This window comes from Megalobrama amblycephala, unplaced genomic scaffold (assembly GCF_018812025.1).
Source record: "Megalobrama amblycephala isolate DHTTF-2021 unplaced genomic scaffold, ASM1881202v1 scaffold373, whole genome shotgun sequence".
Lineage (NCBI taxonomy): Eukaryota > Metazoa > Chordata > Actinopteri > Cypriniformes > Xenocyprididae > Megalobrama > Megalobrama amblycephala.
The window spans coordinates 92,097-117,631 of NW_025953350.1; the positions used below are offsets into that span (position 1 = coordinate 92,097).

Below are 25,535 nucleotides of genomic sequence, written 5' to 3' on the forward strand. Positions count from 1 at the left end.
TCTCCCATGCCTGCTTAATCTTAAACCAGGGTTTGTATTAAAAGAGCTGATCAATAAAAGAGACCCTCTTTTGTTCCACAAACTTTAAGACCAGATGGCTAAGCAACACCTTTTGACCATAATACGCAATTTCCACAACCTAATTAGGAAACGGAGACTTGCGGAGACGTCCCAAGGCCCAAATCACCACAGGCCCACACAGTGACATTCTCCAAGACACCACCTCTGCCCAGCTATGCATTTCAAAGACATTCCAGATTCTCTTAAACCAGCAGAAACTTCAATGAATTCACTTTCTTTAACAGAAACAGTCTCAAAATTGCTGCCAATGATATGAATTAATCACCAGTAGTTGCCTTGATTATATCCTATATACCATGTGTGTTTGATATAACCTGTGGAGTTCTTCCTGTGTTTTAAACATTTATTACAGCTAAATTCTTATGAAGCCTACCCAAATTATGGGAAGAATATGCTATTTGGTATCTGTGTGATGGGTGATTTTGATGCAAAGTAGATTTGTGTATGCACCACATTTTAACTATGAAAGTTGATTTCTTAAAGTGTTGACTAAAACTCTCAAAAGTTTGGCCACACGTGACCATGTGGACATTATGCTAATTACATGCAAGAACATGAGAACTGGGCGTAGGACCCACCCAAAACAATATCTGATTGGTGGAAACACTCAGAAGCATGGGTCAGATGGACATGGTTAAAAATCAATGATAAGCAGTCTGGCTTCACTTTTTGGCTTGGCTTTTGGTTTGAATCGTGCTGACTTCTACCATCACCCTGCCTGCATGTTACCTCTTCAAGAGCTCACTCAAAACTTATCAACTCTTCTGTATGATCCTTCAGTGAACTTCGCCAAAGAAAACCCTCTCAAAGTTCATTGCTTCCAGCAACTCATCGAGACGCAAAAAAACTTTCTTGCGCAGCAACTGACACACGAGGCTCCCTCCCCTGCAAAGCCAACTATCCATTCACCATCGAGTGCTGTCCCTTAGAACTCAACAACGACCGACCGCCAGCCAATTGGTGCCACCAAGATTCCCTCCTGCAACTGCGTCACAAAGAGAACACACTCACAGGAGCATCAAAACGCAAGTATCATAATCTCCTCATTCTTGCTGAACTGGCACAACCCTTATTAAGCAAACGAACTAAGGTTGAGTTGCTAGTATGTTAATTCTCTCAGGTTGCGGTCAAAGAAATAGTGTTTAACACTAGACATTTGGGACTCCATTCATCCTCTGTTAACAATATCACAATTTCCCTGTCACTGTATGAATGTGTGTGTGTGTGTGTGTGTGTGTGTGTGTGTGTGTGTGTGTGTGTGTGTGTGTGTGTGTGTGTGTGTGTGTGTGTGTGTGTGCGTGTGTGTGTTAGAGTAGTTCAATAAAGTCTTGTTGATTTTTCACATATACAAGTGTCTTATGCTGGGTGCTTACAAGTTACTGCCTTAATCCTCTGGCGTACTTTGTTTAGGGTGTACACAACAAAATGTATATATATACAGTATATTTTTTAAACAAATGTAATTTTACTCCGTTTATTCATGTTTTTAATCCACATTTTTGCAGTTTTTGGAACATTTATGTCATCTTTTAAATTTATATAAATAAATTTAAAAAAAATTAAATAGGTTTTTATACAAAAACAGCTTTTTATGTAAAATTTACTTTATAAAAGACCCACATTTCTAACTTGCATTTATGGTGATAACATGGATAATTTGACATGGTTTAATGTAAGATTTTTGCCCATCTTTTGGAAAATGCAGTTTTAAAAGTAAAAAATTATCACTTTATCCAGAAGATGGCTGCAGAGCTCCACTATTTGCTATTTGACTAAATGAAAGACATCTTTTCACAAGTTTTTTTTTTCTTTTTCTTTCAGTTGGATTCATAAAAATATAATATAATATAATATAATATAATATAATATAATATAATATAATATAATATAATATAATATAATATAATATATAATAAATATAAATATTATGAAAACACAATTATAACAATACAAATTACTTTTTGTCAAAGTTTAAAAATTTTTCTACTGTCATGCCATTTGGACAAAGAGAACATTTTTTTTTTTTTTAATTATTTTAACAAACGTCATTTGCGGGTCAAGACCCCGAAGACCACCAAAGGGTTAAACTGTCAATTTTGTTACCTTGCTCATAATCAGTGATCACTATGATATTATTACCGTTGGCCAAGGGATAACGTTCTGTGCAGAATTGAAAATATCCTAACCTCAATTTATCGGTGGACGAAGTTGATAGTGTTAAATACTCATTCTGAATCATTTACATATTAATTTCGTTCTTATTCACTGTAATTCAATCACCTTTGAGTTATATTGATCCGAGTTCCCTGGCAGCTCGGTTCATACTCCACTGTTTAAAACTGCATGAACCAACCATTGAAGACACAGCTTACAAAGACTGTACCACTAATTGTTCGATACACAAACTAAAGAACTCAAGAGTTGCATTTAATTCAGATATAAGATTAGTGGCGTAAAGTATTTGAGTATAATGTATTTAGTTACTGTACTTGAGTATCTTTTTGGCTATAGACTTTGTAATTTTACTGAGTATCAAAGATCTTGGCAACTTTTACTCTTTACTTGACTACATTTTTGAACAAGTTACTCCAATACATTTGTGATGAGTAATGCAATTACACATTACATTTTGCGTGGCACCTAACTTTTTCTGCAGCAGTTTATTTCTGCTATATAAAGAATCCAAGAAGCGATATTGTCATATAAGGGCATTGAAGGTACTACATCTCACCCAAACTTTTCAACAACACTACTTTACATGAATGAGAGTGCATTAGCAGGTAGTTGCTGAATCGTGGATGTTTGATATATTAGATGAGGACATGAAGCTGGTGATGAGGTCGAAACCAGCACATCCAGTGCAAGAAGACTTGGACTGTTTAATTTTACTTAACATTTTTTTTATCCGCTATATTGAAAAGACCCTTTTGAAGGATACTGGTTTACTTTATGGCCATTTTGTGCATTTCAGTTTAACTGAGACTTGAGAGTTTGTAGATGTTTAAGAGACTGTTGTGTCAACCTTGATTTATTGCAATTTTGAGGTGTTCAGTTTTATTTTGACTATAAAATAAACGTGATGTCTCATCTTACAAATCAACTTATTTTCACTGGCATGTCTCTCAGATGTTGAGGACTTGTGCATCTTTGAGCCCACATTCAGTATGAGTAAAAAACGAAAGTACTGTTAAAATCAGATACTCAAATACTTTTCAGATCAGATACTTTTATTCAAGTTGTATTCGAATTGGTGACTTGTAACTTGTAATTGGAGTCATTTTCACTGCAAGTTATCTGTACTTTTACTCAAGTATGGTTTTCAGGTACTCTTTACACCTCTGAATAAGATCTGTTCTTTTTGTCCAAACTATCCAATGTTAGAGCACTGTAAAGTGTGGGGCTCAAACATAAGTGTCATTTGGAACTCATTTATACAGTTATTTTTAATGAAAATATATATGTGGATAACGATTAATCACTTCAGTACTCTCCAGGCACAATTTTAGGTATATAAAGGGATGGATTGTGAGTGTGAGTTTGAGTGATAGAGAGAGAGTGTGACAGTGAGAGTGAGTCACTCATCCAATACTACAATGATAAATAATTTAATGAATATTTTTTCTACTCTTTAAACCAATAAATAAAAATGTTTAAGGGACAGTAGCCCCATACAACCATCCTTGGTTGATTTTCTTGGGTGATTTTCTGGAGTGAAAACAGATGCTTCATCTTTTGTGTGATGTACAATAAACTTCATAAAGCTCATCAGTAAAGTTTTGGACAGGCTTGTACTAATAGTGGATAAAAGCAAAAGCAAGATGACAATTTATAACCGTGATTAAACTGAACTATACCGTCTCCATGCAGCATATATTCTCTGACTCTGTAGGCATCATTGTCTGACTCTGGTTCGGTACTGAACACCATTACTGACAGTTTCTGACATTTTCAGATATAGTCCTGAGATTGTCCTGTTTGTTTGTTGCATGAGCTCTTGAATCTCCGCTCTCTTATCGGAAGTGGGCCAGAAGCCAACCACCCCAGACTTATTTTACATCTTGAAAAAAGGGGTATAATAGGTGCCCTTTAATGTTAATAAAATAAAAGCAAAACTAATCTTGTAAAATAGTCTTAAAAACCAAATGTGAAAAATGAATCATGATAAGATTCTGGATAGTGATCATGCCTGAAAAAAAAATTGTGATATTTTTGCCATATCGCCAACCCCTAGTAGCCGTCCAAGCAAACCCTAGTATGCACTCGCGTGCCTTTTACACGTACATGCCAGACACCAGAACCACTTTAAAGATGTGCTGCACATTAGACGAGGGGTTTCCCATGCTGACATTCAGGGCTCTGTCAATACTGTAGGCCACCTGTCGAAGGTAACGATCTGCTTCCTGTCCAAATCCGTCATACGGCACGTAGATGTATGGGAACACGCCATGCAGATGAAGACAAGTCTTCTGGCCTAGAAACAAGAGAGAAACAGAATCAGCATCACCTTATAGGAGTGATAAAAGAGAAAAAGTTTTTGAAATTAAGGTGCTTGAGAGATTTAATGCACTTTTCTTCACAAATAAGGCAAATTCTACTCTTGCAGTCTGTTCAACAGCACAACACTTCACTACAATAGATTTGTGCCCATATCATCATTGTTAAATATCCTGCATTGTGCAATGAATTTGAAAGCAATAAGCCACATGAGGCCAAGCATTGCAGTAACTGCAATGCAGTTATGGAGTGTTATTAGGCACAATAAACTACCGGTACTGCAGAAAGGCTGGTATTTAACAACAATAAAAACCAACAAGCAAAGCAATCTGCATACAAGAACAATACAACCATATTAGGGACGGGCATTTTTGTCATTTTTTCCTTTTAAGAACTTGATAGGTCAGTAAAACGGGGGTATATATGCATTAGGGGTGTGCAACATTGACAAAAAAAAGTATTTGACAACCTTGTATGTATTTGACAGTTTAAGTGCAATAAGGCGTGTAAGAGAAATCAATTTCATACTCATAAGATGCACCGTCTGACAGCCAGCTTTCTGTGCACGTGCTTTGAATGGGTGCGCTCAGAAAACCATATATCAGAAGTTAAAACTGTTAGGCTGGTTTCACACCACAAGTGTCAACAGAGCGTACGCTCTTTTTTTTTTTTTTTTTTACCGATTCTTATTTTTACGAAGCAATATCGATTCACAAGAGTCGATTAGTCTAGTCTGTTTTCAGTTGATGAATGAGCAGAATACGTAGCGCCTCCCATCCAATAAATCACAGTAATCTTTGTGCTTTGTTACTTTTGATATGAAGCAAAGTCTCAGATTTCAAATGACGTCCATCTTATTATGAGATTCAAAAAATAAATACCGTTTTGGCGCTGTTTAATGTGACGTGACAGATGGCTTTAGTGCCTCAGTTAAAGAAGCGGCAGCACGGAGCGCATGTGAACATCCTCTCCTCCGCTTTAAATATGACTAAACATCTGAAGGTATGTTAAAATATACAGTATATAACAGCTTAATCAGTGTTACAACCTCGGAAAGACGTCAATAAAACAGCTTGTAAACAAAAGTCACGTAACGTCACATTTACCTCAGAAAAACAATCAGTGACCATAAATTCATTAGTCAGCTAGAAAAGTGTACTCTAGAAAGCAACATTCTGATAAATAGCTATGCACCATTACATATTCATTATAATTTTTAAATGTTCTTCAATATTTAATGCATGTTTGAATAAATCAGTTATGACAGCCGTGATTTAAATGTTTATATTTCAGAAAAACAAATTGGAGTAGAAATATGACTGTAATTCCAAACTTTATTAATAATAAAAACATCATTGGAGTGTAATTTAAGTGTTTGTATATAAAGTTAATTTAACCTTCAATATTATTACAGTAGTACCAACTGACTCCCATATGTAGTTTACAGCATTAGTTGAGAGATTTTTTTCCTCTAGAAAATTTGCAACGGACTATAACTGAAATACTACATCCAAAATAATTGGTATTGAATTGAAATCGAATTGAATGCATGTGAATAGTAATTGAATCAATACCCAGCCCTAATGATTTCACACACAAAGTGTTCAAAATGCACAAAATAAGCATATCTAGTGTGTTTAAAAAAAAAAAAAAATAAATAAATAAATAAATAATTTTTTTTGATGCTGTTTATTTAAACAACTTATTTTGATTCAACACCATTGTATTAGGTTTCTGGTTCAAATTTAATTGCTTCATGTTAAATTGACTTAAAACAATTACTTTTTGACATTGATGTTGTTTTCATATTAAAATAACATGTTTCAATCAAGTAAACTCAACCATGACTCAAATAGGACTTTCACTTCCCATCATCAGAGGTGGGTAGTAACGAAGTACATTTACTTCGTTACATGTACTTGAGTAGTTTTTTGGAAACTTTTTACTTTTTAGAGTAGATTAAAATGTGGGTACTTTTACTTTAACTTGAGTAGCTACATTTGTAATGAAAAATCTGTACTTTTAATTTGCTACGTTTGGCGTCGTTCCTCTCGTTACTTTATTTTAATTCAACACTGTAAATGTTAAGAAATGCGTAGTTTATTCCAAGCGCGCTGTCTCTTTTTTCATGAACGACGCCCCATTCACAAATAAATCACTCTTTTGAGTCGATTCTGTTCAAAGACTTGACCAAACAAGTTGGTAAAACTGAATCGCAAATCATTTTGAAGGATTTGTTCAGTTCCTCCACGCACTGACGGTTTCTCACTCGGAGCGGATGAAGTGGCAGTGGACCTACAGTCAATTAAAAGCAAATCTGCAAATGCATCCAACTGTTTGCCAGCGATGAAGGCCTTTATTATTTGAGCTGCGTATGCTGTCTGTGAACAATTCCACAGGTAGGCCTATCGATTTCATTTGATTTCAATTCATGATACAGCCAATAGCCGACATTTTACAACCAGATTATTACAGATTATTACGTCACTATAACAAAAATATGTAATATTTCTTTACAGTTTTTATAGACATATATCTTAATTTATACATTAAATAAGCTACCATTGGTCAGAGAGTATGAAATGAACATCCGCCGTCCCGCGGTAGTTTGTGGTACCTATTGCGCAATGGCGGCGCCAGCGACCTGTTCGTCTTGAAAATGAACGCCTTTGCTTTGACACAGTTAACCAGTTTACACACGCCTGCTGAAATATACATTTGATTACATTCTGTGTTTGTTGCAAAGATATCTAATTATGATAATAATTTAAAGATCTATTTAAATAATAACATGCTATTGTGTGTATATATAGTTACTTCAGTAGATTTTTTTGGATACTTTTTTACTCTTACTCAAGTAACTATTAAGATTATTACTTTCACATTTACTTTGAGTAAATATTTCTCTAAGTACTTGTACTTTTAACTTGAGTACAGTTTTTGGATACTCCACCCACCTCTGCCCATCATGCTTTGCAAAGGGGCTGATCTGGGAGAGTAAATGTTGAAATAAATGCTGCATCCCAATTCGCCTACTTATACTACGTCCTAAAAGTACGTACTGTTTTTGTAAAGAAAAAGTACATACTTTTGAGTGTGTAGCAGAAGAGTATGGAAGCTTTGGGACATACTACCTCGTCATAATTACGTCTTTAACGGACGTTCTGTCACTTAGTTACGCAACCTGTAACTGTTTAAACTGGCCTGTCAATCATCTTGTCACAGATAAAATCCTCAACATTCAATTCAATTTAATTTCCTACCGTTTCAGAGAGAAATGTAGTCGCACGTTTATCTGCCAGTCATGGGTCTTTCATGCAGGGAACTCTCCTCATCTTTGCATAATGATGCATTTAAAAGTTAATGACCAAATGCATTGTTATAAAAGTTCCCACAATGCTGTTGCAGATGAAATATGTGGATAACATTTAATAAATATCTTTTCGTCAGGTTAAATACTGATTATTAATCAGTCAAGCCACTTTATCTTCACCGTCGGTTTCGCACATCTGTCATGTTTGTAGTTTTTTGACACTTTTTATTTGTATTTGTAGTTCTAATCGAATCCTCGTCCACAGCGCAATGTGTTATGGGTAATATTAGCGATTAGAAGTGTGCACGGATCTGCACTTCGAATTCTAACCGGAAAAAGTAGACCATCCGGGTATCTTTGGAATACTCATTTCAACATACTACGATTTGGGACATACTAATTCTTTTTTCGAATACTATTTAGGACGGATAGTATGCAAATTGGGACGCAGCAAAAGTGTTATTTTAAGCAGTTTTTAGCAACATGAGAAAATGGAGAGACTTTTTAATGTTTACGGTTATATTTTGTTGGTATTTAAAAGTTTGTTATGTTAATAGTTTTGGGGTTACCATTGTGGTGAAGTGTAGAACTGTTGGGTTGAGGACATGCTAACAACAATTAAATTTGTTTTAATAACAAAAACAATTATTTTGGGCATGCCATAGATGGAATAAAACCATCTTATGGCTAACACCTAACTATAAGTCTTTACAGAGTAAAGATTTTGTAAAAGTTGTGAAAATTGTTCTTGAACACATTAGAGCTGCACGATTAATCATATCGCAATCGCGATGTCAAGCTTGTGCGATTATATGACGCAAAATGCTGCGATTTTATGAAATAAAATAATAATAAGTTAATAAATAAATAAAAAAAAATACATGTGTGGACACAACAACCCATTGTCTGAGAGCTGTTTGCCCATTTTATACACCCCTAATAAAAAGAAGACCAGTCAGTTTCAGTTTAGGCAGTGGCATGTGTGGCGCGCATGGTCATGACTTTTCCGGTGTGCAGCGCAGAGAACGGGTAAAGATGGATGCGGTCACTGAACTGGTGGCAAGAAAAAACGCTACCTCTGTTATATGGCGATGTTTTGGCTATAAGATTATAAACCCAGATTAGTAGTGGTTGAAGAGGAAAGAGGATTTAATTCGGTATCGCACGCAGCGCTGTTATCGGTGCGCACATGACGCACATACATACATACCAGGCTCGCGCGCACAGAGAGAGAGAGAGGCGCGTTATAGCTCGCGAACTCCAAATTGATTTCTCTTTCGCGTCCTCAGTGCACTTGGATGGTCACATACACGCATTATGTCAGTCAAAATACCCCTCTCAGCAAGTATTCATGTAAACACATTCAGTTATCTCTTAATTGAACGAGGTGAGAATTCGGATGTAGGCCTATATCTGTCCGATGTGTGCGTGCATGTATGTCTTACTCTTAAAGTGACAGCAACCTATAAATACCTGCTGTTGTCTGTCATGTAAATCAAACAACAAAACACAGCTTTAACAAAGATTAATCTATATTAAATTTATACAATGAACACCCTAGTGAAAAAAAAGTATACTAAGTATACTTGCAGCAAGACTAATTATTAGCATATTTCAAGTGTGTTAATGATTAGTTCATTTAAAGTGTGTTATTTTGAAACAACTAATTTTGTACTAAGTATATTTAAGTTGAAATTAAGTAGTATTAAAATACAACTTTAAGTATATTTAGTATACTTATGTGTACTAAATTGGAACAACTTCAAGTATACTTAGTACACTTTAAGTATATGTCTGTGTAGGGACTAATTACATGCTTGATTAGTGATATTAAAGTGTACTTAATTTTTATTATAAGTATACTTTATTTGTGTTATAAGTATATATTTTTTTGTTACAATATAAGTTGCATTATAAATATACTTTATTTGTGTTATAAGTATACTTTTATTTGTGTTATAAGTATACTTTATTTCTGTTATGAGTACACTTTGTGTTATAAGTACATTACAAAATAATTATGAGTGTCTTCACCTTTGGCTTATTCCAAATACTAAAAATTACACACTTTGCAGTCAATAACAATACACTTTGTTATTACTTATACTTTGTATAATATAGTCAACATTTAAAGCGGATCAAAACCTTTAATCAAAGTTGTCCTAACTTTTTTGATCCACTTCAAATGTTGACTACTGTACTTTGAATTACATAATCTCACACAATACAGTTGTGCTACTATTTAAAGAGTTTAACACATTTTCCCAAAGTTGAATGCATTTGTTTTCAAGGCCATTCAATTAAATAAAATATAAGAACATCACTAATGAAGAGACATTTCATTGACAAATCCAATAGTTTTTATTTAAACTTAATATAGATCCAGCATAACTTACCATGTTTTCATTAAAGAAAAAACAAATATTGGACCATGGTGACCCTCTATACACAAATACAAATTACACATTATATTCCATTTTCTGATGAGCTTCTCATTGTGTCTGATGGCACACTGATGACCGCAGAGACTCGTGAAGAACAGCATCTGTTGACAGAATATACCAAAGATATAAGACACTTTATGTTCAACCCTTTATTCACGTTTACAATAGTCTGTCTAAATCCTACATTGAACCAATACTATTTTTGAACAGTAAATGAGGATTAGCAGCAGGGAACTGTATCAGAATGGCATGTCAATATTGTTTTCGGTACATAGTCAAGCATAAAACACTTTATGAATTAATATCGTACAGAATACGGGCCGATTTGACCAATCATATGAATGTTTTGGTGCTGCATACAAACATGTGCCATGAACCACCACATAAAAACTCAAAAAGGAGATATCAAGCCGAAATATCGCTCTCCGTTTGTTAAAGAAAATAAATAAAGTTTGTTAACTGGTAGACTACAACTCACCTCCCAATAGCAGCACTTTTCTCCGGTTTTCAGGATCGCGTAGGCCATTAGATTAGCCGGTTGTCGTCGCCATCACGGTCAGTCTGTGATGTCACTTGATTGAACTGGTCAGAATCCCAAGATTGAGCGATGTATTGCGCTTTCAGTGTTTTATTAAATAAATTATACATTGCGACATTATACTTCACCTGAGTGACTGAGCGAGTAGATTCAGACGACAACCGTGACGTCAGCAGCTCTGATTGGCTGAAGGCAGTGAGCAACAAAATCTGATTGGTCACAGACCAAGTTGAAGAGACATTTGAATTCCGATAAGTTTAACCACTCGACATATTTTTTCGCATTACTTGTGCTGCTGGTGTGTTGTTTAATATAGATTTGTGTGTACGATTGTAAAATGATTCTGCCAGTGTAAACTTAATAAACATTTACACATATTTGGAAATTATAGGCTACACTGCATTTACTAAATGGGCTTAATGCATTCATACTGAAATAAATAGTACAAGTAATATAATGAATTCCAAGGATGAAGAAGAAGTAAACTTAAAAAAATATACTCAAATTTAACATTAGATACACTACAACTTCAGGATATTAAATAATGTATTTTTTAAATATACTTTCAGTGCATTGTTACAATGATCATTTTCAGCACACTGTTAAAATATACCTCAAATATATTTTTATAAAGTGCAAATAAATACACTTTTAAAAAATAAACTGAACTTACACTTCAAGTATATTTTTCTAAAATATATTTTTTAGAAAATATACTAAAGTACAGTTATTTTAAAGTGTGTTAAAAGTTGCATTGTGAAAATATGATACTAATATACTTTTTATATATTTAATGATAGTACATTTTTTGTTAGCATATTTGCAGTGTACTATAGAAAAAGGGAATATATTTAAAATACAACAAAGTATACTTTTTTTTCACTAGGGCAGTGTCATTTTACATTTAATTATTACATTTCTGTGCATGAAAATTAATACTACAGTTAGACCTTATACTTTATTTGTAACTTTATGTAGTATTTATCTATGCTTGTTGTAATTGGTGTACAGTACTTGTTCTTTTTACAGTCTGTTCACTTGCCTTTAATAATGTATTATTTAGGCTAGCAGTTTATGCTACCCTAGTGAAAAAAAAGTATACTTTATTGTATTTTAAATATATTCCCTTTTTCTATAGTACACTGCAAATATACTAACAAAAAATGTACTATCATTAAATATATAAAAAGTATATTAGTATCATATTTTCACAATGCAACTTTTAACACACTTTAAAATAATTGTACTTTAGTATATTTTCTAAAAAATATATTTTAGAAAAATATACTTGAAGTGTAAGTTCAGTTTATTTTTTAAAAGTGTATTTATTTGCACTTTATAAAAATATATTTGAGGTATATTTTAACAGTGTGCTGGAAATGATCATTGTAACAATGCACTGAAAGTATATTTTAAAAATACATAATTTAATATCCTGAAGTTGTAGTGTATCTAATGTTAAATTTGAGTATATTTTTTAAGTTTACTTCTTCATCCTTGGAATTCATTATATTACTTGTGCTTATTTATTTCAGTATGAATGCATTACAAGCCCATTTAGTATATGCAGTGTAGCCTATACAATTTCCAAATATGTGTAAATGTTTATTAAGTTTACACTGGCAGAATCATTTTACAGTCGTACACACAAATCTATATTAAACAACACACCAGCAGCACAAGTAATGCGAAAAAATATGTCGAGTGGTTAAACTTATCGGAATTCAAATGTCTCTTCAACTTGGTCTGTGACCAGATTTTGTTGCTCACTGCCTTCAGCCAATCAGAGCTGCTGACGTCACGGTCGTCGTCTGAATCCCTCGCTCAGTCACTCAGGTGAAGTATAATGTCGCAATGTATAATTTATTTAATAAAACACTGAAAGCGCAATACGTCGCTCAATCTTGGGGATTCTGACCAGTTCAATCAAGTGACATCACAGACTGACCGTGATGGCGACGACAACCGGCTAATCTAATGGCCTACGCGATCCTGAAAGAACCGGAGAAAAGTGCTGCTATTGGGAGGTGAGTTGTAGTCTACCAGTTAACAAACTTTATTTTATTTTCGTTAACAAACGGAGAGCGATATTTCGGCTTGATATCTCCTTTTTGAGTTTTTGTGTGGTGGTTTATGGCACGTTTGTATGCAGCACCAAAACATTCATATGATTGGTCAAATCGGCCCGTATTCTGTACGATATTAATTCATACATTCATTAATTCAATTAATTCATAATTAATTGTTTTATGCTTGACTATGTACCGAAAACAATATCGACATGCCATTCTGATACAGTTCCCTGCTGCTAATCCTCATTTACTGTTCAAAAATAGTATTGGTTCAATGTAGGATTTAGACAGACTATTGTAAACGTGAATAAAGAGTTGAACATGCTGTCTTATATCTTTGGTATATTCTGTCAACAGATGCTGTTCTTCACGAGTCTCTGCGGTCATCGTTGTGCCATCAGACACAATGAGAAGCTCATCAGAAAATGGAATATAATGTGTAATTTGTATTTGTGTATAGAGGGTCACCATGGTCCAATATTTTTTTTTTCTTTAATGAAAAACATGGTAAGTTTTGCTGAATCTAAGTTTAAATAAAAACTATTGGATTTGTCAATGAATATGTCTCTTCATTAGTGATGTTGTTACATTTTATTTATTTTAATGGCCTTGAAAACAAATGCATTCAACTTTGGGAAAATGTGTTAAACTGTATTTAAATAGTAGCACAACTGTATTGTGTGAGATTATGTAATTCAAAGTACAATAGTCAACATTTGAAGTGGATCAAAAAAGTTAGGACAACTTTGATTAAAGGTTTTGATCCGCTTCAAATGTTGACTATATTATACAAAGTATAAGTAATAACAAAGTATATTGTTATTGACTGCAAAGTGTGTAATGTTTAAGCCAAAGGTACTGAGCATACAGTATATACTATTACCTGTAAAATAATATATTCAGTGTAGTGTTTTCTGAAGACACTCGTAATTATTTTGTGATGTACTTAAATCACAAATAAAGTGTACTTATAACACAAAGTGTACTCATAACAGAAATAAAGTATACTTATAACACAAATAAAAGTATACTTATAACAGAAATAAAGTATACTTATAATACAACGTATATTATAACAAAAATATATACTTTTAACACAAATAAAGTATACTTATAACACAAATTAAGTACACTTTAATATCACTAATCAAGCATGTAATTAGTCCCTACACAGACATATACTTAAAGTGTACTAAGTATACTTGAAGTTGTTCCAATTTAGCACACATAAGTATACTAAATATACTTAAAGTTGTATTTTAATACTACTTAATTTCAACTTAAATATACTTAGTACAAAATTAGTTGTTTCAAAATAACACACTTTAAATGAACTAATCATTAACACACTTGGAATATACTAATAATTAGTCTTGCTGCAAGTATACTTAGTATACTTTTTTTTCACTAGGGTATGGTATCAGAATAGTTTAAGTGGGCTAAGTAATAAATGCAAAGTTAAGTTACCCCCATCCAATTTTTTATTTTTTTTTGTGCTGATCCGAAAAATGATCTGATCTGTGACGTCATAACCGTGATGTGATCCGAACCGTGAGCTTTGTGATCCGTTGAACCACTACAGATTAGTAAAGAAACAAATATCTTAAATGGGATTATAACAAGTTTGCAGTAATGCAAAGATGTTATTTAATTTCATAAAAATATTTTAATTTGAAAACGCTGTGCATTTGTTTGCTGTTGTTGATAGTTTGAGTTGAGAAATACACATTTCAGCATTATCAGTAATCTGTGTGTGCATTTTCATTGAGAACCAAGCAAGATGACTCATGATACTATTTGTTTATTATATCGCTATCGCAAATCGCAATATTGACCTCAATAATCGCAATATGACATTTTCCCCAAATCGTGCAGCCCTAGAACACATTCACTAATTAAACTAATCAATTAAACTGGATTACATGTTTTAATTTCTGTTCGAAATTAATTTTTGGGATAATTAAACTTAATAGTTTTGGACAAAATTAAGACCGTTAACCTGATACAACTAAATGGCATTGAGTTAACCTTATGTAATTAATTTAAGTTAACTGAAATAATGTTAATTAAATGAAACCTAACCAAGTTACGTGGAACCTGTCGACATAAAAAAATTAAGTAAATCCAAAGTATAATTTTTTTGAGTGAAGAATTGGAGTATGTCAGGAAAGAAAATATTAAAAATATTTATAGAAGATTTACTCATTTAAACTTGTCTTTAATTATTTAGTTTGGGTTAAAGTATGGTGTATTATAAAAAAACCTAAAGTGGCCAGAAAATGATACATAAACATTATTTTAGTTATTACACAGACAGCTATGTAGGCTCTAGCATACCCAAATCAAACCTGAGTTTGTGGTCTTGTAAACATGTGCAAGCGACAGATGATGTAAAACACAAAGCATACCTCATTCGTGTGCAGCAATGGATAACACAAGGCTTTTATTTATTTATTTTTATTTATTTTACGTTTATATGCGAGTGTTGTACACTTCCCCATGTTAACAAACTTTCAAGACCATCAAGTTTATAAATGACCAACTTATAAAAACAAATTTATAGTAGTCTTTGTAAAGAAATGCTCACTTTATATGCAGCTTGGAGCCACTGCTGTGACGCTGTACAAACGCTTCCAGTGTGAATACTCGTGCATCTCTGCAGCTGCAGTTCACGCACTGCTAACTGCTGAAAGCGGGATGGGGAGCAGCAGCTCATTGACTTTAAAGATACATGCACGAAAACTACATGTTTGTTTTTCCTTTGACTTAAAAAAAAAAAAAAAAAAAAAAAAAAAAAAAAAAAAAAATGGGCACAAGGTATAATAAATGATTTATTGGGGTATTTGGAGCTGAAACTTCAGACACATTCTGGGGACACCTGAGACTTGTAAAAAGGGACATAAAAAGTCCCCTTTAAGTGTCCCCAACTAAGCAAGGTAGAGGTGACAATGGCAAAGAACCCAAACTCCATCAGGTGACGGAATGGAGGAGAAAAAAAAAAAAAACCTTGGGAGAAACCAGGCTCAGCCGAGGGTCCAGTTCTCCTATGGCCAACAAACGAACATGGTGTGACTATGATTCAGGCTGCATCACAAGTCAGAATTCAGGTCGTGATTGGTAGCATTTAAATATTCATCCAGTTCCTTTCGATTGAAGATCAGATTCATCACACCGGTATGGAGCCAAAAATGGCTACAGGTCTGTGCAGAGGACCTGTCTGGTTCTTGTGGTCTTTGCGGAGGACCTGTGCCGATGCCTGTCAAGGCGACGAGGCATTCACAGGGGATTGTCTAGTAGACATGGACTGCTGACATTCAGGGCTGTGTTGTGGTCATGTCTATGTACAGGGTCCACCATCTGATCTGCATATGGACCAGATCCAGCTGCCTAGGGTAAACCTCAGGATAAGGATACAATGGGTGTTATAGGAAGTGTTCCCAGTTCTGGTTGACCTAATTTATGCAGCCTACAATCATTTAAATGATTTGAATTTAGAAATTGATTAGAAATTGATAGTGTATTATGTGTATGCCAGGTTAAAGAGATGTGTTTTTAGTCTAGATTTAAACTGACAGAGTGTGTCTGCTTTTGAATGTGCCTTTAATCAAGAGTTACTAAATGCAGCTGCAAGATCAAGACACAGACTCCATCTGGATGGAGAGGAAGAGAAAAGCCAATGAACTGTAGTCAAAAGAGGAAGGCAGCTGAGGAAGACATTCAGCAGCTGAAGAAAAAAAAAAAAAAAAAAACACTGGTTGAAGTTTGCACATCTCTGGAAAAGGATGCTGACTTCTGTGCTGAAGAGGAAGAAAGCAAGTCTGGAAGTCAAATGGCACAGCTCATTAGCAAATCAAATGCACTGTGGAGATGGTTAAATGAGAAGCAGAAGAAAAAAGAAGGATTTGGAAGCAAACACTGCCAGGAAAGTTGTTCAATGTGGACAATTATTTTGGTTCTAAATATTCTAATTCACAATATTTACAGTACTGATGAACGTAGACAATATTTTGTCTTCATAATAAAGAAAACAAATTGAATAAGTAATTGTGGCATTTGTTGTTTGTGCCCACTTCTAGGACAAGAGATTTGAATTGAACAATCCAAAGGAGGTTCTTAAAAGAGAATGTGCTCCTTTTGTTGAGCTAGTTTTAATGACCAGATTGTATTTCAATAAAATCTTGTTTTTTCATGTTTGATGGAGATTGCTTGCATTCTATTCCAGGACCTTGACAAATTTTAGGGTGTTTTTTAAAGCACAATTCGGAAGAAACTGCAATGTCATAGGAATAGGAATATAGCTGATACAATGGGTCTGATCAGTAAAAGTTATTTCCACATTCTAGTGGTTGGGAACACTATTCAAGCCTTAACATACTTTCTGTAAAATTAATTTAAAAAGTAATTTAGATCTGTTGAAATTCATAATTTTATACTTTGAAGTGTTGTTATAAAAACTTTTCATGTGCTCCCTAGACATCATACTTAAAGAAAAATGGAAGGGAAAACAAAATGGCACTATGTTCTCAACTAAGGAACATTTAAAGTCATAAATTTACATTTATAAATCCTGCATAAACCCGCTGATCGATTTTTGTTAAAGAGTCATGTCGCATTCGCAACTATGAGTGTGATAATGCCCATATATGTCATTGAGTGCGTTTACATGCACGTTTTAAGCAGATTATGCTCAATAAGCCAACAACGAACGTGGTCACGTAAACATGGTAACCCGTTTTCTTTTATCGGAGTAAGGTCATAAACGGCTTAAGCATAAACCGGTTAGAACAGGTAGTTTTTTAGCTCTTATGCCAATTTCGTGCGGCATGTAAACGCAATTACATACTCTGTTATGAATGTAACCTCGGTCCCCTGAGATACGGGAATAAGTACTGTGGATGGGGAAAAACTCCTTTGTCTCCAATTCACTGAAGCCTTTTTCAATAACGCAGTGTAACTGCCCGGCCATTGGTTCGAGCAGTGTAACTTTTTGAACCAATGACGGCGCGGTGGAGCTGTGCGAGCCTATGGCGGTGCAGCACGCCAAAGCCCGCCAAAATGGGCGAAGCGTCTGGCTATATAAGCAAGCATTTTGCCATAGGAAATCAGGTCAATCGACTGAAGCGACGACACCAAATCATGCAGCTCCATGGCACAGCAATAAAGGCAGTATTCGTTCCCGTATCTCAGGGAACCGAGGTTATGTTCGTAACAGAGTACATTCCCTTTAGATACTTCACTCATACTGCGAATAGGGAACGAATACAATCACGCCGTGCCATGGGAGGGAACGACAAGGGGGCCTGGGGGATAAGTATGGGGGCAAAGCCATCACACCCCCACAGTTACACATAACTACAGCATTGCTGATGGGCTGAGAGGAGGCCGTTCAGTCATGCCGAGAGGACCCTGTCGTGTAACGCTGGGACGTCCAAGTTATAAAACCTGACAAATGTGGACAGTGATGACCAGCCGGCCACCTCACAGATATCCTTAATAGAGACACCACTAGACCATGCACACGAAGAGGCCATTCCTCTAGTGGAGTGGGCTCGTACTCCTATGGGGCAATTTAGGCCCATAGAGTAGTAACAAAGAGCGATAGTGTCGACAATCCAAAGCGAGAGCCTCTGCTTTGTGACCGGAAGACCCTTGGTGCGGCCACCAAAGCATACGAAGAGCTGGTCCGCCGGAAGGGTGCAGAACGCTCTATGTACGTCCTCAACGCCCTCACAGGACAGAGTAAACTCAACTTACGCTCGTCCTCGGACGGAGGTAGCGTCGTGAGAGTGATAACCTGTGCTCTGAATGGAGTCGAGAGCACTTTAGGAACGTAGCCATGCCTGGGTTTCAGGACGACCTTTGAGTCATTAAGCCCAAATTCGAGGCACGCAGGGCTCACGGAGAGGGCCTGCAGATCACCTACATGCTTAACCGATGCTAGAGCCAGTAGCAGAGCGGTCAGCTGACTGCAGCGGTTCAAAGGGCAGGCCTTTGAGCGCTCAGAGGACCGTGGAGAGGTCCCATACAGGGATGGTACGAGGGCGAGGGTGATTCAACCTCCTAGAGCCTCTCAGGAAACTGATGACTAAGCCGTTTTTCCCCACTGACTGGCCAGCCATAAGAACATGAAACGCTGCAATCGCGTGGAGGGTGTGAGGCCTTTGTCCAGACGCTCGTGGAGAAATGACAATATCGAAGATATGTCACACTCAACCGGAACTTCATTCTGGGTTTCCCACCGGGCGATGAAGACCGACCACTTTTGGCCGTAGCTCTAACCTGAGAAATGGTGTTCAGTACATCCTCGGGGAGGTTGACAGGCTCCCATCGAGGGACCAGTGGTGCAGAGCCCACAACTCGGGGTGGGGGTTCCAGATTGTTCTCTTTGCCAGAGAGAGGAGGTCCCGTCTCAGGGGAATCGGCCACGGGGCTGCGATTGGGCCACTAGGAGAACTCTGTGATTGCCTTTCATGACGCGTCTGATGACCTGAAGGATCAGGACGATCAGAGGAAAAAAGTATAGAGGAGGAGGCTGGGCCAGTTGTGGGCCAGCGCATCCCTGTTCTTTTGAAATGATGATTGGGCGGTGAGAGTTGTCTTCTGAGGTGAAGAGTTCGACCTCTGCCTTCCCGAAGATCACCCAAATCTTGAGAACCATCTGGGGTTGGAGCGTCCACTCGTCTGAGGGGACATTGCTCCGGGACAGCATGGAACGTGCGACACCCTCAGCGACCGCAGGTTGGGCGGAGCTGTAGAACTGGGGAGGTGGAAGCCATTAGCGGGCTCCGATCCTGACAGAAGCCATGAGCTGCTGAATGGCCAGAGAGCGCTCTGGCAAGACTATTGCTCTCATTTGGGCTGAGTCGAAAACGGCCCCCAGGAACGAGATATGTTGGCTGGGGAGCAGTGAGCTCTTGGCAAAATTGATCCTGAGCCCTAGACATTCCAGGTGGCTGAGGAGCATGGATCTGTGGTACGCTAGCTCGTCCTGAGACTGGGCCATTATGAGCCAGTCGTCGAGGTAATTCAGAACGCGGATTCCCATCTGTCTCAGAGAGGCAAGAGCTGCGTCCATACACTTCATAAAAGTGCACGGAGCTAGGGACAGCCAAAAGGAAGGTGACGGGGGGCTATCTGGACATGAAAGTATGAGTCTTTCAGATCCAGCGAGAAGAACCAGTCCTTGGGGCAAACTTGCGCAAGGATCTGCTTCAACGTTAACATCCTGAAATTCCATCTCATGAGGGAGCGGTTCAGAAGTCGGAGGTCGAGGATGGGCCTGAGGCCACCATCTCTCTTGGGGACGAGGAAATACCAGCTGTAGAAACCCAAATCTCTCTCTCTGACGGAGGAACCATTTCTATGGCTCCCTTTTCCATCAGAGCCATCACTTCGGCACAGAGGACATGCACGTCGTCCGTTTTTAGCAAAGTGGGAAATACCCCGTTGAAATGTGGAGGTCTCCAGGAGAACTGCAGGGAGTAACCTCAATGTATTATCCCCAGAACCCAGCTTGACCTGCCAGGCCTTGGCCCACGTGGCAAGGGGCTAGACTAAGGCAGTTGACAGATCACTGAGTTAGGGCCTGTGAACCGTGATGGAAGAGGAAATTTGCTCTCTTTTTGAAAATGTTTATTTTTCTCACCATGAGAACAGCGGTAGGTGTGAGTGCAACATTTATGGGCCCAGCGTGCACAACAAACATCTTTTCTCCAACACCCAGAAGTGAACGGGGTGGTGGGAGACTTAAACGAGGCAGCTTTGGGGGTGGTCCAGCAGTAGCGGGAAATTGCCCCATCCTCCTCTTTCCGATCAGGAGGACTTCGGAGGTGTCGGGTCCAGCGTGATCCTAGGCCGGGGTCAATGATGTCTGGGGAAGGGTGGGCGCTTGGAGGAGCGAGATCGCTGACATGGCTCCGGGGGAGGTGCTGGCTGGGTAGGTGAAGGCGCCGGTTTGCTCTGCTGCTGAGTTGGCACAGGTAGCAGGGCAGCGGCTGAGCTGGAGCGCTTCGGCAAGAAGTGTCGCATGGCCTGGGATGACTTCTGCGTGGCGGCAAAGCGCTCAGTGAAGCCCTCCACAGTGTGTCCGAAGAGACCAGAGGGGGAGATGGGGGCGTCCAGGAAGGCCACCTTATCCGCTTCCTTAATCTCAGTGAGATTCAGCCAAAGGTGGCACTCTAAAACAACCAGGCTGGCCATCGAGTGCCCGATAGCCTGGGATGTGGCCTTAGTAGCACGCAAGGCCAGACCCATTGCGCTGTGCAGCACCCTGAAGGCTGGGGCGTCAGTGCCGGACTCGTCCGTGGACCAGAGAAGTTTGGCCTGGAACACCTGGGGGATGGCCATGGTGTGGAGCGCTGAAGCTGCTTGGCCAGCAGACGAATAGGCTCTCCCAGCAAGTGTGGAGGTCGTCCTACAGGGCTTTGATGGAAGAGCCTGCCGGGCGAACAGGAGGCGTGCCACAACTTGGTCAGCTCATCGTAAACTTCTGGGAAAAATGGAGCAGCGCGCTGACGAGGGGGCTGGTGACGACCGGGCAGGAACCACTCGTCGAAGCAGCTGCGTGAGGGCTCCTCAGGGGGCGCCCACTGGAGGTCGAGCTCCTCGACGGCTTTAGAGAGGACACGGAAAAGCTTGCCGTCCATGGGCTCCAAAGGGGGCGGGGTCTTCAGAATCGCCGCCCCACTCCTCTGTTTCAGAAGCCGCCAATGACATGCTGTCATAAAGCAGCTCTTCCTCTGAACCGCCAAAGGAGGCCATGTCACTTGCCTGAGCCGATGGATGGAGGTCTGGGCGGGAGAACAGGAGGGGAAATGGCTCTGAGCCAGCGTGAGCTCACTCGTGTCCATGCGCTGAGTCCTTTTGCCCCACTGTTTCTTCCTCCTCGCAGGCTCCTGGGAGCAAGGGAACGGGAGGGCGCGTGGGGCGGAACCACTTTCTGAAAAGAAAGCGATCCGTGAGTGCAGAGAGGCCAGACTTATGTTCTCACAATGAGAACACAAAGTCCCAGAGAGCGCAGCCTCTGCGTGGGGCTTGCCCAGGCAGAAAACACATGTGAGAGATGATAGTATTGATGATTTATCTTGGATTCGAGCAGGAGCGATCCTGCAGTGTATTCACACTTTGCGAGTACAATCAGAGTGGCATGTGAATGGCAATCAGATGTCTCCTCAAAATAGGCTGCTCGCAAACAGCAGAAAACCGCCTACATGCGGCGCACATACAGTAAACAACTGTCGTTTCCTCTGCTGCACATAATAGCAACACATTAATAAAAAACACAATTTATTGATGCGCGTTCTGTTTGGTGAGAGAGCAAGAGAAGGCAAAGGCATTCAGTCTCTCTGTTCAGCGAAGAGAAGCGTTGTTGTCACTGAAGGAGATAGATCTGATTTCCTATGGTGAAATGCTCACTTATATAGCCAGACGCTCCGCCCATTTTGGCATGCTTTGGCACGCTGCATCGCCATAGGCTCGAGCAGCTCCGCCGTGCCGTCATTGGCTCAAAAAGTTACACTGATCGAAACAATGGCCGTGCAGTTACACTGTGTTATTGAAAAAGGCAGAAAATCAGAGAAAAAGGAGTTTTTCCCCATCCGCAGTATGAGTGAAGTATGTAAAGGGAACCTGCTTTCTGTCGGCTTATTGAAGTGCGCATGTGTTATACGTGACAGAAACGCATCCTTAGTGCAGATTTAAACGCATCCAGACAGAGTGAGCAAGAAAATTTTAAAAATGTGTTCTTATCTCTCATGCAGCAGCAGAAGTGGTTCAGTCCACACACTGCATCTGAAACTGCATGAGAGAATAATATATGAGCTGTAAGTTTCTCGCTGACATTTTGCAAGCTTTATTTAACATCACAACTGACATAATATATACAATACTCGGAGTCAGATATGCAAATGATTATTTTTGACGTCACTACAAGGAAATGAACCGATTTATTAATAAATCAGTTGCGTTATCAGTTTATTGGTTTGCATGTAAATGGGGAAAACTGATTATTATATGACTTATTTAAAAAGGATATTTATCAAAACTTATTTATGCCTGTGCTAGTGCAACGATAGAAATTGCTTCATATGAATCTATGCTTAATTCACAAAATTAACGGAATGCGTAGCTGATATAAAAAAAAAAATTGGATAACCAGTAATTTCCTACTACTAAATACAGAAAAAACAGATTCTAATTTTTGGACCAAAAACTTCTTCACGTAATAACCTAGAATACTGTCTAACACTTGATGACTGCTCTGTTAAGTCTTCGTCGTCAGTTAGGAACCTGGGTGTGCTCTTTGATACCAATTTTTCATTTGAAGGCCATGTTTCTAGCATCTGTAAAACCACATTCTTCCATCTTAAAAATATATCTAAACTATGACATATTCTCTCAATGAAAAATGCAGAACAGTTAGTTCATGCGTCCATGACCTCAAGGCTAGATTACTGTAAGGCTCTACTGGGTGGTTGTTCCGCTCGCTTGATAAATAAACTACAGCTTGTACAAAATGCATCAGCTAGAGTTCTTACTAGAACTAGGAAATATGACCATATTAGCCCAGTTCTGTCAACACTGCATTGGCTTCCTGTTAAACATCGTATAGATTTTAAAATCTTGCTAATTACTTACAAAGCACTAAATGGTTTAGCTCCTCAGTACCTGAGCAAGCTCTTAATGAATTATATTTATTCACGTCTATTGCGATCTCAGAATTCAGGCCAGCTGATAATACCTAGAATATCAAAATCAACTGCAGGCAGTAGATCTTTCTCCTGTTTGGCACCTAAACTCTGGAACAATCTTCCTAGCATTGTTTGGGAAGCAGACACGCTCTGTCAGTTTAAATCTAGACTAAAAACACATCTCTTTAACCTGGCATACATAACACATTATCAATTTATATTTTCAAATCCGTTAAAGGATTGTTAGGCTGCATAAATTAGGTCAGCCGGAACCAGGAACACTTCCTATAACACTAGATGTACTCGTTACATCAGAAGAAGAATGGCATCTACGCTAATATTAGTCTCTCTGTTTATCCCGAGGTTTACCTTAATAGATCGAGGACCTGCACCTTGACATGACCACAACGCAGCCCTGAAGTGTCAGCAGAGATTGAGTCAACTAGATCATCCACTTTGAAGGCCTCATCAACATGACAGCCAGTGGCACAGTTCCTCAACAAACCGTCCATACCGCTGTGATGAATACGATCCTCAACTGGATGGAACTGGAATAAATACTTTGACTGTTGCGATCCCATCGGACTTATGATAGCTGTCTGAATCATAAAGCACTGTTCGCCAGAGGAGAACTGGGCCACCGACTAAGTCTGGTTTCTCCCAAGGTTTTTTCTCCATTTTTAACATCTGTTTTCCACCTGATGTCACCTGTTGGAGTTTGGGTTCCTTGCCACTGTTGCCTTTGGCTTGCATAGTTGGGGACACTTGACAACAGTGTTTTGATCTGCCTGCATTGACACCATTGTATGCGAACTGAACTGAGCTGGATGATGACATCACTGTTTACTTCAGTGCTGATTTAGATAAATTAACTAAATTAATAACTATTGTTTCTTACATCGGAATGAATCAATACTGAATTTACTTAAGATGGATACTGACACCATTTTCTTTAAGAGCTGCTGTGCAGCCAAACTTATATACCAGTTATCACTGTAAAGTTGCTTTGACACAATCTGCATTGTAAAAAGAGCTATATAAATAAAGGTTACTTGACTTGACTTAATACAGAAAATAGTGTCAAAGAGGATGGGTTGTCTCCTTGGGAAGAGTTCTAGACATATTACAGTAACGACTCAGAATGAATAGATTGACCCTTGGGATATGTCTTGTATTGTACTTTAAATGTTCCAACTGTGCCTGTAGAAATCTGTAACCCTGTATTATTATTAATATTATTATTATTGTAATTTTGTACTTTTGTTACCCTTTCACCTTCCAAAAAAAAAAAAAAAAAAATGACTTGTCACTTTGGCGCTCTCGCCGATGGGAGTGTGAACGCACAGATACAGACAACGCGCAAGCAGTGAGCCCCGAAGTGAGATCACTTTCACTTGCATCTTCACTAAACTTTGGCACTAGTATTTTAAGGCTGCACGATTTGGGGAAAATTTCACACTGGGCTATGTTTTATTTAAGTAAATGCATTACAATCAGCAAAAACGCATGCGCAGGTTACTTTACTTTCTGAACAAGTGCGCACCCGAATCTGCGTTGCTTTCATATTCACACGAACTGCGGCACAGATTGATGAAGTATTTTATCCATCCTATAGAAAACAACTTGAATTAGCTTGCTTATTAAAAGCTAAAAGTGTTTTGAGGCCTCTTGACCTAGTAACGAAGGGTAGACAAGTTTACTTGGCCATAGCAATTTTGTTCGTAATTTTCCACCAGACAACAGGTAGTATCATGAGTCATATGAAGAATTCTTGCTTGGTTCTCAATGAAAATACACACACAGATTACTGATAATGGGAAAGGTGTGGGGGAGAGCTGAAATGGGAAAATGTATTTCTCAACTCAAACTAGCAACAACAGCAAACAAATGCACAGCGTTTTCAAA

At 38.2% G+C, this 25,535-nt stretch overlaps 1 protein-coding gene across 1 annotated transcript in view; it reads right to left on the minus strand.

The window, feature by feature from the left end:
* The window catches only part of LOC125261225 (DNA polymerase zeta catalytic subunit-like), an 83,089-nt gene that overhangs the window by 21,500 nt on the left and 36,054 nt on the right, over window positions 1–25,535 (minus strand). Inside the window, exon 2 of the mRNA XM_048179841.1 lies at window positions 4,363–4,552. Coding sequence (XP_048035798.1) covers window positions 4,363–4,552 — 190 coding nt within the window. The remainder of the gene's footprint in view (window positions 1–4,362; window positions 4,553–25,535) is intronic.